The sequence below is a fragment of the Diabrotica virgifera genome, chromosome 1 (genome assembly GCF_917563875.1).
Source record: "Diabrotica virgifera virgifera chromosome 1, PGI_DIABVI_V3a".
In the NCBI taxonomy this organism is placed as follows: domain Eukaryota; kingdom Metazoa; phylum Arthropoda; class Insecta; order Coleoptera; family Chrysomelidae; genus Diabrotica; species Diabrotica virgifera.
Genome location: NC_065443.1, coordinates 180,025,077 through 180,043,553, shown reverse-complemented (window position 1 = coordinate 180,043,553; position 18,477 = coordinate 180,025,077). Strand labels below are relative to the sequence as shown.

The 18,477-nt window shown below is 31.4% G+C and overlaps 1 protein-coding gene across 2 annotated transcripts in view; it reads left to right on the top strand.

Moving 5' to 3' along the window:
- LOC126878913 (phosphatidylinositol 4-kinase type 2-alpha) overlaps nt 1–18,477 on the top strand; it is a 598,768-nt gene that overhangs the window by 149,857 nt on the left and 430,434 nt on the right. For both annotated transcript variants that reach the window (XM_050641803.1, XM_050641802.1), the window contains one exon: nt 15,099–15,230. In XM_050641803.1, the coding sequence (XP_050497760.1) occupies nt 15,099–15,230 (132 nt within the window). The remainder of the gene's footprint in view (nt 1–15,098; nt 15,231–18,477) is intronic.

Genomic DNA, 18,477 nt, shown 5'->3' with positions numbered 1-18,477 from the left:
TTGACTGATTTTGAATGATTATAACATAAAACTTAAGGCGACGTGTTCTACCCTGCGCACTAGGTACCTGGGAGACCATCGCCGTCATGAAGTTCGTTCTCAGCAACCCCCAAAATCCCCGATTAATGGTTATCGACTGATTTTGAATGATTATAACATAAAACTCCAGGCGACGTGTTCTACCCTAGGCACTAGGTACCTTAGAGACCATCGCCGACATGAAATTCGTGCTCAGCCACCCCAAAACCGCGGAGTGATGGTTATTGACTGATTTTGAATGATTATAACATAAAAGTCCAGGCAACGAGTTCTACCTTGCGCACTAAGTACCTTGGAGACCATCGCCGTCATGAAGTTCGTCCTCGGAGACCCCCAAAATCGCCGATTAATGGTTATCGACTGATTTTGAATGATTATAACATAAAACTCCAGGCGACGTGTTCTACCCTGGGCACTAGGTACCTTAGAGATCATCGCCGACTTGAAATTCGTGCTCAGCCACCCCCAGAACCTCCGAGTAATGGTTATTGACTGATTTTGAATGATTATAACATAAAACTCCAGGTGACTAGTTCCACCCTGGGCACCGGGTACCTTGGAGACCATCACGGACATTAAATTCGTGTTCAGCGACCCTCAAAATCCCCGTTTATAAAAATTGAACACATTTCCGTCAATATTTCCCGAGTTCTAAATTTTTTATTTTCTATCTCTTCGAGACGCACTTTGAAAATGCATTTTTCTTATGCCCAAAATGCAATTTTTATCTCCCGGAGATCAATTTAATTTACAAAATCTTCTGACACTCTCCCAAAGAATGCAAAAAAGTTGCATGACGATTCATCTTACTGCACAAAATTCCTAGGTTTAAGGCTTCGTTGCCTCGCCTGATATAGGAATTAACCTTAAATTGCGTATTATAGATTACGTGTAGTGATGTAAGTCCGATGTAGTATATAGCCGTTAGATTTATAGCTAGAACTTTCAGAACTTATCGGTTTATGAGGGTAATAAATATGCTGCTATTCATGGACTGAGCTTAAGGTGATACAGTAGCGATCAACAGGTAGCCAAAACGCGTTCCAAGATTGCGGCTGTAATTTTAAATATTTTTTCGAGATATTTGGCACACGTATTCGTAATATAATAAAGAATGGCGGTACAGAGGTAAAGAAGAACAAAAAAATACACTTTCTTCAAATAAACTTTTTTTATCCGATGCCTAGATTTTGTGTCATTTTGGAACTACTAATGAAATAAAAAATTTTGGTAGTTCCAAAATGACACAAAATCTAGGCATCGGATAAAAAAGTTTATTTGAAGAAAGTGTATTTTTTTTGTTCTTCTTAATCGCGGTACAGGCTCGTTTTTTTAATATTGTATATAATTACAGAGTAATTTCCACATATTAATATATTTTTCAAATTGGGCTCTGTACCGCCATTCTTTATTATATTACAAATGCGTGTGCCAAATATCTCGAAAAAATATTTAAAATTACAGCCGCAATCTTGGAACGCGTTTTGGCTACCTGTTGATCGCTACTGTATCACCTTAAGCTCAGTAAGATATATCTATAAACTATCCACTGCTGTAACTGAACTGCGTTACTGCCTTGCTTATGTATTTAGTATGTACAAACAAATCCTAACTTAACTGTGATAGAACAGAAATTTCTCGAGAGTGGACATAGCTTCATGGGAGTAGATATAATGCTATTGAAAAGGCGCAAAAGAATGTTTAAGTTTACAATATGCATGGCTGGCTTAATATTTTCCGTATGGCAAGAACTAGTAGATCTGGCAAGAAACCTTACATTTACATTGGAGAAGAACTCATTACTCCAGGGAAATAAGCTAGAAATATACCATGTTCGGGACACTCAAAGATCCAGGTAGATGACTACTTTTTTAGTTATCGTAGACCTATAGGAATAAAACTATAGAAGAAAACCTACATGTTTCCTGCCTAGACCTCGCGTCCGTCTTTTAATTATTAACAATTTAGTGCAAAAATCGCGATTTTTTCGATTTTTGGCACCCTATTCAAAAGCTAAACAGTTGACATAAAACTACAAAATTTAATTTTTTAGTAGAACATTGAAAAACATTCAAAATGCCGATTTTTAAAAGTTAAAAAGTTAATTTATTGCTACGCAAACTGCAAAATAAGTGATAATGGTTATTTGTTAATAACTTTTAAGAAAACTACTTTAGAACTTTAGTGTTTCACCCAAAGTTGGGTATTGAGGTACTGAAAACCCTCAAAATTTGAGACCGATCCAGTAATTAGTCTAAAAGTTATTATTTGTTTAAATTCTGCGTATGTCAAATGTAAGTAGAAAAGTGCTTCTATCAAAATGTACTAAAAAAAGATAAAAAAAATTATCTAATATAGTCAAAAATCCTAATGCCAAATTTTTGAAATTGTGTAGTTTATAAACATTTAGAATAACTTTAAAAATATTGTCCGTAGAAAAAATCATTTTACATATTCGAAAATATGGTATTTTACACGAATTTTTAAAAATTTAGTTCAATTGGAAACGAAAATTAGAGTCGCGGTAAGTGAAGGGGGAGCTGGGAGCCGACAAATGTACGAATTCAAAAACTACAAAAGGCAACTTAAAACTACTATCATTTTCTATATCTCGGGATGTACGGAATATATTTTAATCTTTCTTTTTTTAATTTGTATGTAATTTTTCTGTACCTACATTACAAATTATATGCAATTTGTCTATTTGCAATTTGACATTCATTAATTAATAAACAGTCTAATTTTTTCCATGTTTTTAATCATACTATCATTATTAATCATAGAAAAAGTTAAGGTATACTTTAATAAATAAATTATTTTTAATAAATAATTATCTAATAAAAATAATTTATTTATTAAAGTGTACTTTAACTTTTTCTATGATCATTAATGATACTATGATTAAAAAAATAGATTTTTGTAAAAAAATATTTTTTCAAGAATTGTTTAAACAAAGTAGACTGATTATTAATTAATAAATTTATAAACAAATTGCATATTTGTAATGTACGTAGAAATTACATACAAATTAAAAAAAGAAAGATCAAAATCCATTGAGTTGATCCGGAGATACAGAAAATTGTATTAGGTTGAAATTGCTTTTTCGGTATTGTAAGAGCTAGCCACGTTTTCGAGCAAGTATTTTAAGACAGCTGATTCTTTCATATATTGTTCCCTATGCTTCCTGGAACACCGTACCGGCCATCTGGCTGCTGATACAGGTTGCGTTCATTACTGCGCAGCACACCTGTACAGGTAAATACAAAATCAGGGTGATGGATTAGTGTGATAAAGCTTAGTAGATCCGCTATAGTAATAGATAGCAATAAAAGTTAAAAATAAAAACTGTAGCCAACTTTGAGCTACATTCACATTACAAAATTAGTTAGAATGTTACAGGGTGTTCGATAACATAGTGGCAGACCAAACTTTTGTTTTTTTAAATGGAACACCCCATATTTATTTTATATTCGAAATGTTCTTAACTTCCCCTTCACAAAAATATAAAGGTTTGTTATGTTATACAGTTTATTTACAAAGTTATAACCAATGCTCTACTAAATTCGTAATAAGTTCAGCTCCCTGTATAAAGCACAATAGCAATGGTTTATTGGTGCCATATTTTTTTGTTGATTGTCAAAATTTATAAAAATGGTTGATATTTTTAATTTTCTTTATATCAAATACAGGATGAGTCAAAACGCAAGTACATTATTTTCTCAGTAATTAATAACTTGCTCTGAAAAATGAAAATATCTCGAAAACTAACAAATTTAGACATAGGGAATATTATACAAAAATTAAAGTATGGTAATGATATTTTTCGATGGTGATATAAAATACAGGGTGTTCCATTTAAAGTTTCTGAGAAAAGAATGTACTTGCGTTTTGACTCACCCTGTATTCGATATAAGGAAAATTAGCAATATCAACAATTCTTAAAAATTTTCACAATCAACAAAAAAATATAGCACCAATAAGCCATTGCTGTTGTGCTTATTTTTATGTATACAGGGAGCTGAACTTGTTAAGATTTTCATAAAAAATTGGTTATAACTTTGTAAAAGCCCTATATAACATAACAAATCTTTATATTTTTTGTGATGGAGAATTAAGAGAATTTCGAATATAAAATAAAATATAGGGTGTTCCATTAAAAAATATATAAGTTTGGTCTGCCACTATGTTATCGAACACCCTGTAACATTCTAACTAATTTCGTATGTAATATAAATCTGAAAGTTGGCTACAATTTTTGTTATTAACTTTTATTGCTATCTGTTACTATAGCGGATCTACTGAGCTTTATCACACTCATCAATCACCCTGTATATTGAATTTAAATTATTTTAGGTCGAAACATTTTTTTGTCATTACTTTTTAAACCACAGAAATGTCTGGCAATTATAGTTCATATTTCTAATAATGTTTAAAAAGTAATGAAAAAAAAATTTTTCATCTTACAATATAGTGCAGTCACTGAAGGTTTTCACCTCCGATTTCGTTGAACCTCCATCGATTTTCATGAAAATTGGTGAGTAATTAGAGGATACCTCAAGGAACAAAGGTGACATGATGCCAACTTGCGCTTTTACCCTAGGGGTAAAAATTATTTTATTAAAAATAATACCGTAAGTCGATAGAGGGACAAATTATAAGCAAAATTTTTTATATAAAGTTATTTAAATAAATCAATACTTTTTGAGTTATTAAAGACCAAAGATTTTAGTTTTCGCAAACAAATTCATGTTTTAAATCGGTTTTTCACGTATAAATAAAAAATTATAAGCTTTTACAAAAAAGTTGTAATTACTGAAATTGAAGATAATAAAAAATTAAATACATTCCTCACATAAAGAACTAAACTAATGTTAGTTCAAAGTGAGTTATTGGCAATTGAATGTATATTTTTTTCGAGTACTCAAATCTAAGTATTCAAGCTTAAATAACGGGAAAACGATGCAATGTATAAAATATTCCTGCTAAACATTTGTCAAAGTACTTTGGAATACCTACCAAATGAGCTTCAGAACAAGGTAATAGCGTCAAAATTAAGTAAGTTATAATGAAAATAAAAGAACCGTTTAGAATTTTTTAGGAAAAAGTGAAAAATAAAACATACGCCATTTCCACAAAAATTAAAATTTATAGTAATCTTTACAAGAAGTTCTTTATATTAGCATAAGTAATATTTTCGATAATTTTGACCGGTTTAGAATGCATATTTTTGAAAAAAGGATATAATTTACAAAAATCATCATTTTTAAAATTATTGTAATTCTCATATTCTTTTGATAATACTCCAAAAATACTCAACATACGTAAAAAATTATATATAACCAAATTTTATTTTTATCTGTGCCAAATATTTTACCTGTTTTACTATTTCTATAGGGTAAAAAATAACCGAGATAGAAACGTCTAAATCTTAAATTTTGCTGTGGCAACCATGCAACCGGGGCCATTTAACCAATTTTAAAAAAGTAAGGGGTTTAAAAGATTAGGTTCAACGTGCTTAAATATCACTTGGAATTATCTTTCAAACAGTTTTTAGATGAACCTAATACCGTAAACACGAACGGAGTTATTAAAAAAAAACAATAACTTTTTTGGAAAAATTTTTAAAAGATAAGTTTTGAAAAAATTTTGGAGCATAAATTTTAACGCTATCAACATGTTCGGGGGCTCATTTGATAGATATTTTTAAGTACTTTGACAAATGTTTAATAAGTTTATGTTATAAAATGCATCAATGTCCCGTTATTTCAACTTGAATACTTAGAGTTTTTTACTCGCCGAAAAAAATATACATTCAATTACCTATAACTCACTTTTAGTTAACATTAAAAGGTTTTTCTAGTAAGAGGTCTATTTCGTTTTTTATTAGCTTCAATTTTGATGATAATAACTTTTTTGTAAAAACTTAAACTTTTTGAGTTATTGATGAAAAATTGGTTAAAAGCATGCATTTTTCTCAAGAAAAATTAAAATCTTTGATCTTTAATAACTTAAAAAGCTTTGATTTATTATAATAACTTTATATAACAAATTTTGCTTGAACTTTGTCCCTCTATCGAATTATGGGGTTATTTTTAATAAAATAATTTTCAGCCCCGAGAAGGGGTGGCATCCACCCCCCAGGGTAAGAGCGCAAGTTGGCACCATGTTACCTTTGTTCCTTAAGATATCCTCTAACCACTCACCAATTTTCATGCTAATCGATGGAGGTTCAACGAAATCGGAGGTAATAGCTCATATCCACCTTCAGTGACTCCACTAATAATTTTAAATTCGATATATTTACCTGTACAAGTGTGCTGCGCAGTAATGAACGCAACCTGTATCAGTAGCCAGATGGCCGGTACGGTGTTCGAGGAAGCATAGGGAATAATATTATATTAAAGAACCAGTTGTCTTAAAATAATTTTTTTCCGACGTTGATCCGACGTTTTTTTCCTCTTGGTCAATCGGTGGATTCGTAGGTTTCCCCTGGTAACCGATTGAACTACATTTTTGAAAAATCGTAGAGGGTGCTGTGAAGATACAATGTTTGTGCAAGTTTTTTAACAAAAAATACAAATCCCATTCTTTAAAATGGTATCAATGAAATTCCTTTTAATTATTATAAACAAATTAGCTGTGAATTAAAAAAACACATGGCTAACTTTGTCCCAAATGAACCCAGGCTAAATTTTTTTATTTGAAAATTCGTGTTAAAATACCAGCTTTTCGAATATATAAAAAGATTGTTCCTACGGACAATATTTTTAAAATTATTCTAAATGTTTATAAACTAAAAAAAAAGAATGTGTGTGTACTTTGTACGCACGTAAGAAGTTATTCTTCTATTATATAATTTCAACGAAGTAAATATACTTAACAGGTTATTTGTATTTTATTTAAATATTAAACTAACTTTCTTATCTACCACTTTCAAAAAATTTTTATTAAAACAACCAAAAATTAAAAAAATATATGAATCGTCCAGGATTAAAACCCGCGACCCGTGCGACCTTCCAAGCACTGACCCAACGCTCTACCAACTACGCCACCGAGCTTCTTTAAATAACACGTAAGTTTCGGATATAATTACACAACACGGTGACAAATAGACATATAAAAATGTTATACCTACATAATATTTTATTATCTTACTACAGAGAAAGACAAATTCAAAAATTATACTAAATAATACATTTACTAAAAACACTAATATATTCTTTTAATGACTTATTTGCGCTGATACAGATACATACATACCTATCTTGAAAGATTAGCAACGAACTATTACTGTCTGTGTGCACATGCGCGCAGATTTATGAAATGTTACTCACAATCGCATCGCGCCTAAAGAAGAATAACTTCAAAAATTTCAAAAATTTTGCATTAGGATTTTGATTATATTAATTAATTTTTTTATCTTTTTTAATACATTTTGATACTATCAGTCTTCTACTTTCATTTGGCATAATCAGAATTGTCCAATGTTCATTATTTTCTGCTTTATGTTATTGCAAAATAAAGGCCTTTGGGATAAACAAATAAAATAACTTTTAAACTAATTAATGGATCGGTCTCAAATTTTGAGGGTTTGTTAAGTACCAAAATAACTCACTTTGGGTAAAACCCTAAAATTCTAAGTTAAAGGGCCTAGCCGGGTAAGATGGTGAAAAGTGCCCCCAGCTCGATTTAAATTCCATATAGGCCAATTTTTAGCACATATAGAGGAACTCAATTTCTGAAATTTTTAGCCCCCTAGGTGGTCACGTGACCCCCCTAGAGCCTAATTAGGCTTTTTATGTTTTTATTTTTTATCTCAGGCGCATCAAGAGCTAGCCAAAAACTTTATTAAAAAAGTTGTAAGTTCCAAAAAGATCTATAAGAAAATTTTTTTTTTTTAATTTTTGGCGGAAAATTCGAATTTTTAGAACAATTTTAAACTTTTAAATGACTCTGAAAAAAAAACTAAGACACTCGTTTTTACGAAAATTAATTATAATGTGTATTTTTGCACAATCTTTCACTCTCAATTTTTTCAGATTTTTAAAATTGGTGAAACGTACCTTTAAAAATAAAAAACCGCATTTTTTCAGTTTTTTTTTCGTATTTTGAAACAATTTTATACATATTTTTCAAAAAAGGTAACACTATCACTAGAATAGGTAAAAAACTGAAAAATAATTGGGGTTTGCTTAATAAAAATTTTTTGTAAAGCCATCCATTTTCAAAATACAGGGCGTTGAAGAAAATAAAATTTTACACATTTTTTACGATTTTGCTGAAACTACTGGCAACATTGTAATAAAACTTGGCGGGATTTAAGAGCTGGTTATTGTGCATATTTTGACATACAATTAATGATTTGATATTCATCATTGGCTCGCATAGGGGTAATGGTCTGAACTTTTTAAAGAATAAAGATAGTACGCCACTGACATATTTCAAATTAACAATCGTTTTTTAATTTCTCGTTCAATTTGTGACAAAAAATGTATCTTCTTATTTTTTCATACGACGCGCCATTTTTATTCAAAAAATAAAAGACCTTAACCCTTACAAAGTATTCGAACTTCTAGTAGTTTCTACATCTACATACATAATAAACTCATACATCCATTATAAAAATTAATTCGAATACTTTGGAAGCGTTAAGATATTTTATTTTTTGCAGCAATACAGCGCGTCGTATGAAAAAATGAGAAGATAGATTCTTTATTGCAAATTGAACGAGGAATTCAAAAATGATTGTTAATTTGAAATATGTCAGTGGCGTACTATCTTTTTTTCTTTGAAAAGTTCAGACCATTACCCCTATGCGCGCCAATGATGAATATTAAATCCTTAGTTGTATGTCAAAACATGCACAATAACTACCTCTTAAAACCCGCCAAGTTTTATTACAATGTTGCCAGTAGTTTCGGCAAAATCGTAAAAAATATGTAAAATTTTGTTTTCTTCAACGCCCTGTATCTTGAAAATGGATGGCGTTACAAAAAATTTTTATGAAGCAAATCCTAATTATTTTTCAGTTTTTTACCTATTCTAGTGACGGTGTTAAATTTTTTGAAAAATATGTATAAAATTGTATCAAAAAAACGAAAAAAAAAACCGAAAAAATGCGGTTTTTTATTTTTAAAGGTACGTTTCACCAATTTTAAAAATCTGAAAAAATTGAGGGTGAAAGATTGTGTAAAAATACACATTATAACTAATTTTCGTAAAAACGAGTGTCTTAGTTTTTTTTTCAGATTTATTTAAAAGTTTAAAATTGTTCTAAAAATTCGAATTTCCCGCCAAAAAAATAAAAAAAAATTTTTCATATAGATCTTTTTGAAACTTATAACTTTTTTAAATAAACTTTTTGGCTAGCTCTTAATGCGGCTGAGATAAAAAATAAAAACATAAAAAGCCTAATTAGGCTCTAGGGGGGTCACGTGACCACCTAGGGGGCTAAAAATTTCAGAAAGTGAATTCCTCTATATGTGCTATAAAGTGGCCTATATGGAATTTAGATTGGGTTGGGGGCACTTTTCACCATCTTACCCGGCTAGGCCCTTTAGTAAAAGTTATTGACAAGTCATCCAAGTCCATCCAAGTCTATTTGGGCGCTGCGCGCGCAACGCTTGGAAGCTACTTTTATCGTGTCACCTACTCGTTCAAGTACATTTCTATCAACAGGTTCTATCAAAGTTGTAGGACGGTGGCCAACTTTCTTCCAAGTAGTGACAAAGTGTAAAGTTACAATGGCGTGGCAGTCGGAAAATAAAAAACGGTATATATGTATAAATAGAAAATGGGATGAAAGGGAGAGCGTTAGATTTATGGAGCTGTAAGAAGCTGAGGAAACATTATGGAATATAAAAATAAGGATTTTAGAAGTGCGGCCCTAAAACGAATAAAAATGCACATGAATATTCCTGGTTTCTCAGAAAACGACGTATTAATGCCATGAGAACTACGTACTAACAAGAAGCCGAAAAAATAAAAGCATCAACTACAACAGATGCGTCAACTGAAGACATTTATGTGCCCAATATAGCGTGATTTGAAATCGCAGATCAATTTTTATATGCTGTAATGAAGATCCGAAAAAGGTTCTTTAATCTGCTAAGTAATTAAGTGAAATAATATTTTTTCATATTATCAGTGTGTCAGATTGTGGTATATGGTATCATTTTTCATTTTCCATTTTATCATTTTTCTGTTAACAAAAATATTACTTATATTTACATATTTTGATTATTTCTATATCTATAACCGGTACTTTATACTCGTTATTTTTGGTACTTAAAAGGTAGAGTAATCCACTCAAAGCAAACAATTTTTTCTTTTTATTACATACAGTTGTACTACAGTAATAAATCCATAAATAGTGCAATATCAAAGAAACCGTAAACCCATACCTTTTAGCAGGCCTTTTTTTCCATTTTTTCATCTCTTCACAGACACCGACATGCCAATCGTTGTTTGGTTCGATATTACGGACATCTGGTTATTTCGCTATATAAAATAGTTTATTGTTTTATTCAGACTTCTTTTACTCTGTGTACGTACACCAAAAGTAAGAAGCATTCTTACAACGAGGAATCGATATTTATACTTTGGGTATTGTTATGTATGTACATACAAATATCCGTTACTTGACGTTACATTACATTAGTTACACTATACCTGATAATTTAATGATTTATGCACATGTTCATACAAACAAATTTTCTCTCATATTTGTATCAACTTTTTGAATTGACCATTTTCAATAGTTGTTTAAAATGTTTCGGTAGTTATTCTTAAATGGATTTTAAATGTATCTGAATCTTCATTTACTACTTCACTTAGAAAATTAGACGAAGCTCCAAGCGCTTCACTTACCCAATTAAGAGTCCAAATTTTCCGTTTTGTGAAGTTATACCAAATACTATTGACTGTAATACATACAACTCTTGACATTTCCCATTAATTTTGAGGAAGCAAAAAAATAGCGCCATCAAGCGGTATGAGTAAGATAACCATAGCAATCTAACCTTACATTTATAAAATTTATTTATTATTATTTTTGTATGTGTTTGAACTATTTTTGAATGTTTACGTCAAATTTTACGTTGTCAAAACGTAGTTCAACTGAAGCCGACAGTGGCGCTAGTGGCAACGTGCTTCCAGATTTCTGTGGGAGTTGGATGTGGATTCCTTTATGGTTATTTCTCGCTAGATCTCTTGTGGAAGGTGAAAAAGAAAAAAGGGAGGAGCATAGGGGAAAACTGCGGGGTTGTGTCACTAATTTCCTCCTAGAGCGTCAAACCCTCGTGACGATCTGTCGAATTTGAGTATGTATAAGTATCGTACCTACTTACAGTTTACAGGATTTTGCGGTGTGTAGGCGACTGGTTCAGTTTCCTATCTTTTATGGAGGTGAAGTTATACACTGCACTGATTTTTAATTTGAAGTACTGATTTATTTTTAAACATGAAAACTATGAAAAACATTTAACTTGATAAAACTACTTTGCTCTTGGTAATATTTTAAATGAGAGAGAATGAAAAATTTACTTTTAGACGAGAACTTAACTTACAAAAACGGTGAAAATGCTGAGAGTGAGAGAGCTGCGTGGCGTCACTTGCTTCCAACTTTTTGGAGAGGCCGGAAGTGGAAGTGATTTTTCGGATGTAAGTGGAAATGCGATTTTTTGAGGGGCCGGAAGTTTTGGAAGTGGCCTTTGACAATATAAATATTTAGACATTTATAATTCTATGGTTGGTTTTCCAACAGGATGTATTACAGTCAATAGTATTTGGTTATACAGTAGAACCCCGATTATCCGTGTGCGGATTATCCGGGCTGCGGATTATCCGTGCTATGATTTTCTATTACTTAAATTACATTTTTGAGATTTTATCAAAATAACGTCACTGTAAATCACTCGACGGAAACTCTATACGCGGAGAGTGAGACTCATAATGAAAGATTTATTTTTTCTGTTGCCTTTTTATGGTAGGGCTATATGTATGGATATACGTAAATATTATGTATTACAATAAGAAATAAATGTTCGGATTATCCGTGCTTTTCAATTATCCGTGCCAACGTCCGGTCCCGAGGAGCACGGATAATCGGGATTCTACTGTACTTCTTTAGGCGCGTTTGGGAGGAAATGTATATGTGCGCGAATTTATCAAAAGTCTTGGTCCTGGGCGCAGCTGAAACGGTATACGGGCTCTCATTGGGTATTACAATGACCTGTCAATAATTGTTCAATATGGCGGTTATGGGTAAACAAATGTTGTGTACAGTAAGGTCTCTTTTTATGCGGATTTTGTTATGCGATTTTGAAGTTATGCGGTGTGTATTTCATCCAAAAATTTATATTATTAATAACTAGTATAATTAATATTAACTATTCCCATCCAGATGTCATTAATCTGAGGGTTTGCAATTCGGGTATTCCCCTTGTTCCATGATGTAGCATGTAGCTATTACATCAATCTGAGTTTCGCATTGAAAGGTATAACCTGTAGTTCTTTTGAAATTAAATTTAAATGTTTAAGTATTTAAGAGTTTAACGCTCGGTTTCATAATCAGTTAAAGTGGACTTTAAATTTTAAGTTGGTACCTTTATCAATGCAATTAATATGGGTAAATGTCAACGTTAAAGTGAACTTTAGTTAATGTTCACTTTAAGTTGATTATGAAACCGGGCGTAAATGTTGCTGATTTCAAGTTGCAGTATAATAAACAGCGCATTTTGATTTCTGGATTGAGACATTTTTATGTTTCAAACAAGTTTTATGTTTCATTAGAAGAGGTTTTTGCAATTTCAATATCGTTAGTTTGCATTTTTAATTCCTTCTTTAAGATTTTATTTGGCCTAATGGAGAAAAAAACATCAAACACATACAATTTTTGGTGGACAAACGTCCACCATTTTATGTGATTTTAGAAAACTACGGAACGTATCCCTACTTTTTCAATGCAAGTAAAAGTCTTTTTTATGCGATTTTTTTATGCGCTTTTCTGTAGAACGTATCCACCGCATAAAACGAGACCTTACTGTATATTAGTTTTTGTTGTTGTGAGGACAGAGACAAAAGCAACTTTATAATTGTAGTGACTTATTAAATAGTTTTTAAAAGCAACAGGTACGTAACTGTAAATGTTTCAGTATTGTAATAAAAAATTACGTACCTATTTCGAAAATCTAAAATGTACCTACCTAGTAGGTAATGCTTTGATGTACATAATTTGATTACGAACAAAATTTCTACCAATCTTCATCTAATAGGTATATTGTTTTCTTACTCTATGTTTTGTTGTATTTTAATATAAACTGTTTAAAATATATTGATTTCGTTGACATCATATGATAGAAGTATAACTTCTTACGTGCACACATTCTTTTTTTTTCTTTTTTCTTTCTTTTTCTGGATTTCAAGCTCATATATTAACATCAGCAGTCAGCAACTACTTGAATACCCTCCATAATAACTTTCGCCATCTTTGCATTGGTTATTTAATTTGACGTCCAAGTAATTTACATGATCAAAGTAGTTTTCAAGTAAGCGCGCGCAGCGTCCAAGTTGACTTGGACTAAGTACACTTAGATCGAACTTGAAACGTGTCAACCCGCCTTAAACGCAACAGCAAGTGACAGAAAGTGGCTACTGCTCTGATCCCGGGTTATATAGTATAAAATTTGACGTTATCAAATAAATAGAATGTCAAATGTAGGTTTTGCTTTAAAATTTTGGTGCATAATTACAGGGACATTTGAAGTAGCTTAATAAATTCTTTTAATATCATTGATTAATAAATAAATGAACAGTTTATAAAAAAAATCAATAACATGACTTCTTTTTCTCATTTTATTCACTTTGGCGGAAACTTAAACACTTCCTTAACTGTGTAAATGAGGTTAGTTTTGTATGTTGTATAATAAATGTAACAAATGTTATAAATACACTTACCATAAAATTTCAAACTCCAATATAAACTTAGTTGTGAAAAATACTGTTTGTGTACTATAAAAAACTTGAAAATGCAAATATTAGACAAAATTCAACTGACTGACAGCCACAAAAGTAAACAAACCAAAACCGTCACAAGTTGTACTCAAAATCTGAAAACATCCCCAAACGTCTTTTTTGTACCTATCTCTTTTCAATGTACTGAGTCTAGAGCGTTCAGATAATAACATGTGTTTTTACTTAATAACAGGCGGCAGCTGGTTTGTCATTAGTTTTATGTGTGTAAGAGAATGATGCTAGATAAAAAGTATGTGTTTTATATCGCCAGGTATTAATGACGCACGGGTAAAGAATCGTGGACTTAAGTGTAACCTGAAAGCTAATTGTACAGCTTTGTACAGCTAACTTTGTGAAGTAAAAAAATATGTTTTTCATATTTTTTTTTATTTACACTTTATTTTAACAATTTTTTTCGTTTGCAATGTTATTTAGTTTAATATTTTTCAGTTGTTAAATCATTTTTAAATTCAGACGATTTTTCATTTTAAATTAAAATTTAAAACGTAAATTTCTCGAAAGTTTGAAAAATCCGGCGATATCATACTAGTGATCTGGGCGTGATGATGTAATCGATGATTTTTTTTAATGAGAATAGGGGTCGTGTGCTACCTTATTTGAAAGGTTCAATTCTCTATTCAGTAATATAAACATTAACAAAATTACTTATAGCGGGTGTCAAAAAATTTTTTTTTGGAACAACAAATTAATTGGGACAAAAAGAAGATTGTGATTTAATTCATATGTGATTTATTTATTTAAAAATACATTTTACTGCTGTCAGAAAACAGGAAAAAATGTTTATTTGAGTAATAAATATTGTTTTTCGCTTAAATTCAATGTTAAAGCTGCCACCAACCTGCCTCTTGGCAGTTTAATCTCTCATATGAAATTAATAAACGAATGCTTCTTTTATAGATTAAGAAGTGCATATTTGGAATCTGTCTTTTTGTGTTATAATATTACGACTTTATCTTTTTTTTTTTCGTGTAAAATAAAAATGCTTAAGAAAGTTACGTTATATTCATGTTTTTCCTTTGTTTTAGGTAGTTAAATTAGTATCAGAAACTTTTAACTATTTAAGGATAGATAGGCAAAAAGCTAGGGTAAAAAGGGCGATCATGGAACAGTTTCCTAATGTTGGATTAAGATTTAATAGGATAGGTTTGCCACCGAAAGTAAGTACCTTCTTAAATAAAAAAATATGTAGGCCCAGAAATAAATCAAATTTAAATTTTATAATAGGTAATTGTTAAAAATGTGTAAATAAATATTAAGTAAAAATACCAATTTGACTAATTCACTAATTCAGTTTACTAAAAACCTACGGGAATATATCTTTAAAAGTTTGCTGGAGACTCACATATTTCCGAAGTACAAACTGTCTATGTTCTGAAGCTGTTTCCTTGTTAGTCCATTCACTCACGATAAAATATATTGCAAAACCTAATTTTGAACAACCGCTTAGATCGACATGAAATTTGGCATACATATATCTAACATATTAAAAAAAGTGATATTGTGCCGATGTGTGGTTTTGCCCTAGGGGTGAATTTCATCCCTTAGGGGTGAATTTCATCCCTTCTCGGGGGTGAACTATCAAAATAAGTCCGGTAATGGATAAACTTTCTAATTCTTAGCAACTTTTGTTTTACAGAGTTTTTCACGAAGTCAACACTTTTTGAGTTATTTGTGAGTTAATATGTTCATTTTTCGACAAAAAAAAACACGTTAGACAGTTTTTCGCAAATAATTCAACAATTAAGTATTTTATCGAAAAAAACATTGTTAGCAAAAACATAGCTTATAAAAAGTGAAAAAAATGCTGTATATATTATGAGATCTTTAGACCCAGTAGAAGCAGAGTTGTAGTTAATGAAAAATAGGTTCATATTCGTCAAATTCCGAATCGAATATTTCAACGTGAAAAACCAAAAAATTAAGCACTTTCTAGGGAAAACACATAAGTGTTTTAAAGTGTTAAAAAAAGCTTTAATTTTGTTTTTTTTTAGTTTATAGCATCAAAAGTAAGCAAGTTGCGCTCAAAATAAAATTGATCAAAATGAACAAAAATCAAAAATATTCAGTAAAGCAAAACCTACATTTTTTTCTCTTTGAGATGTTTGTTATCACTAATAATCTTTTAAGTTATTTTGAAAAGAAAAAATTTTTTTTCAAAATTAAAAATCACAAAATTTTTACTTTAAAACCATTTTTTTTTTAAATAAAGCACTTTGAACCGATGAATCTTACAGATCATATAAACAATACATAAGTAAAGCAACTTATGAAGCGGTAACGATTAATTTCATTTGGGATGCCAATTAGGGGGTGATGTTCACCATTTTTTTACCAAAACAAAAAGGGACCAACTTTATTTTCAGTCTAACTTGCTTAATTTTGATGCTAGAAACTTTTTTAAAAAACAAAAATTTCACATTCAAATAGTCGATTTGGAATTTTACGAATATGAACTAATTTTTCATTCGCTAAAACTCTGCTATTAGTGGGTCTAGAGACCTCATACATACACCTTTTTTTTTTTCAAAGAATGTTTTTTTTTTCGATAAAATACTACTTTTTGAGTTATTTGGGAAAACCGTCTAAAAGCGAGTTTTTGTGTTGAAAATTAAACATATTCATTCGCAAATAACTCGTAAAGTATTGCCTTGGTGAAAAACGCTATAGAACAAAAGTTGCTTAGAATTATATATTCGGATATATACATTATCATCATCATCATCCAGCCTCAAAAGTCCACTGCTGAACATAGGCCTCCTCCCCTCGTTTCCAACCCCATCTATCCTGCGCCGCCCTCATCCAGTTTTTATTTACCTTTCTTAAGTCGTCAGTCCATCTTGTAGGCGGTCGACCGACGCTTCTCTTGTCTTCTCTTGGCCTCCATTCCAATAACCTCTTCGTCCATCGCCCATCTGTCATTCTGGCTACGTGTCCTGCCCATCTCCACTTCAACCTGGCTATCCTCTCGATGACGTCAGTCACCTTTGTTCTTCTCCTGATTTCTTCGTTTCTGATTTTGTCTCGCAGAGTTATTCCTAACATTGACCGCTCCATTCTTCTCTGCGTGACTCTTAGTTTGGTAGCCGAGGCTTTAGTTAAGGTAAGTGTTTCTGATCCGTACGTCAAGACTGTGAGGACGCACTGATCGAATACCTTTCTCTTTAGACATGTGGGTAACTCACTTTTAAAAGTTTCTCTCAGTTTTTCAAATGCTGCCCACCTAAGACCGATTCTTCTCTTCAGCTCATGAGTCTGGTTATCCCTGCCAATCGTAATTTCATGTCCCAGGTATTTATATCTATCTACGAGTTCTATTTCCTTCCCACCAATACTGATGTTCTGGTTGGGTACCAAATTTGTCATTATTTTTGTTTTTGAGATGTTTATATTTAAACCTACATTTTCTGTAGCTACAACGAGTTCTTGTACCATCTCTCTTGCCATACCTAGATCCTCAGCTACTATGACTATATCATCGGCGAAACGTAAGTTGTTTAGGTATTCTCCATCTATTTTTATTCCCTTTGTCATCCAATCCAAACTCTTGAAAGCATGTTCTAAGACCGTATTAAAAAGTTTAGGTGACATTGGGTCTCCTTGTCTAACCCCCCGTTCTATTTTTATGCGATTACTGTTAGTATGTAATTTGACAGTGGTTGTTGCCTGTAAGTATATTTTGTGTAATAATTTTGTATACCTATAATCTAGCCTGCATTCTTTAAGCGCCTGTAATATTTTGCTAAGTTCAACTATGTCAAAGGCTTTATGAAAATCGATAAAAAGTAGAACTAGGGGTATATTGTATTCCACTACTTTCTCTATCAGGGTTTTTATACTTTGTAGATGGTCATTTGTTCCGTAATTTTTTCGGAATCCTGTCTGTTCTCTTGGTTGATAAGTCTCTAACTTTCTATCCATTCTCTTAACTATTATTCGCGTAAATAACTTATATAAATGGCTGAGGAGGCTAATCGGTCTGTAATTCTCTAAATTGGCTTTGTCTCCTGCTTTGTGTAATAGAATCATAGTAGCGTTGTTCCAGTCTGTTGGAATATTGGCGTTGTGAAGGCAGATATTGAAAAGTTGTTTAATTTTTTCAAGTAGTATATTTCCTCCAATTTTTAGTGCTTCTGATACTATTCCATCTTCACCTGGGGTTCGATTATTTTTCATTTTCTTCAGAGCCTCTTTGATTTCTGATTTTGTTATATCGGGCATTAAATCCGATCCTTGATTTAATACCCCAGTTTTTACTGTAATTGGAGGTTGCGCATTGTCATCTTTTTTTCTTGATTTGTATAACTCTGTGTAGAACTCTTCGACTATTGTTAATATTTCATCTCTGTTTGTAGTTTCTTTTCCAGTTCTGTTTCTTAGTTTGTTGATTTCTATTTTTCCTTTTTG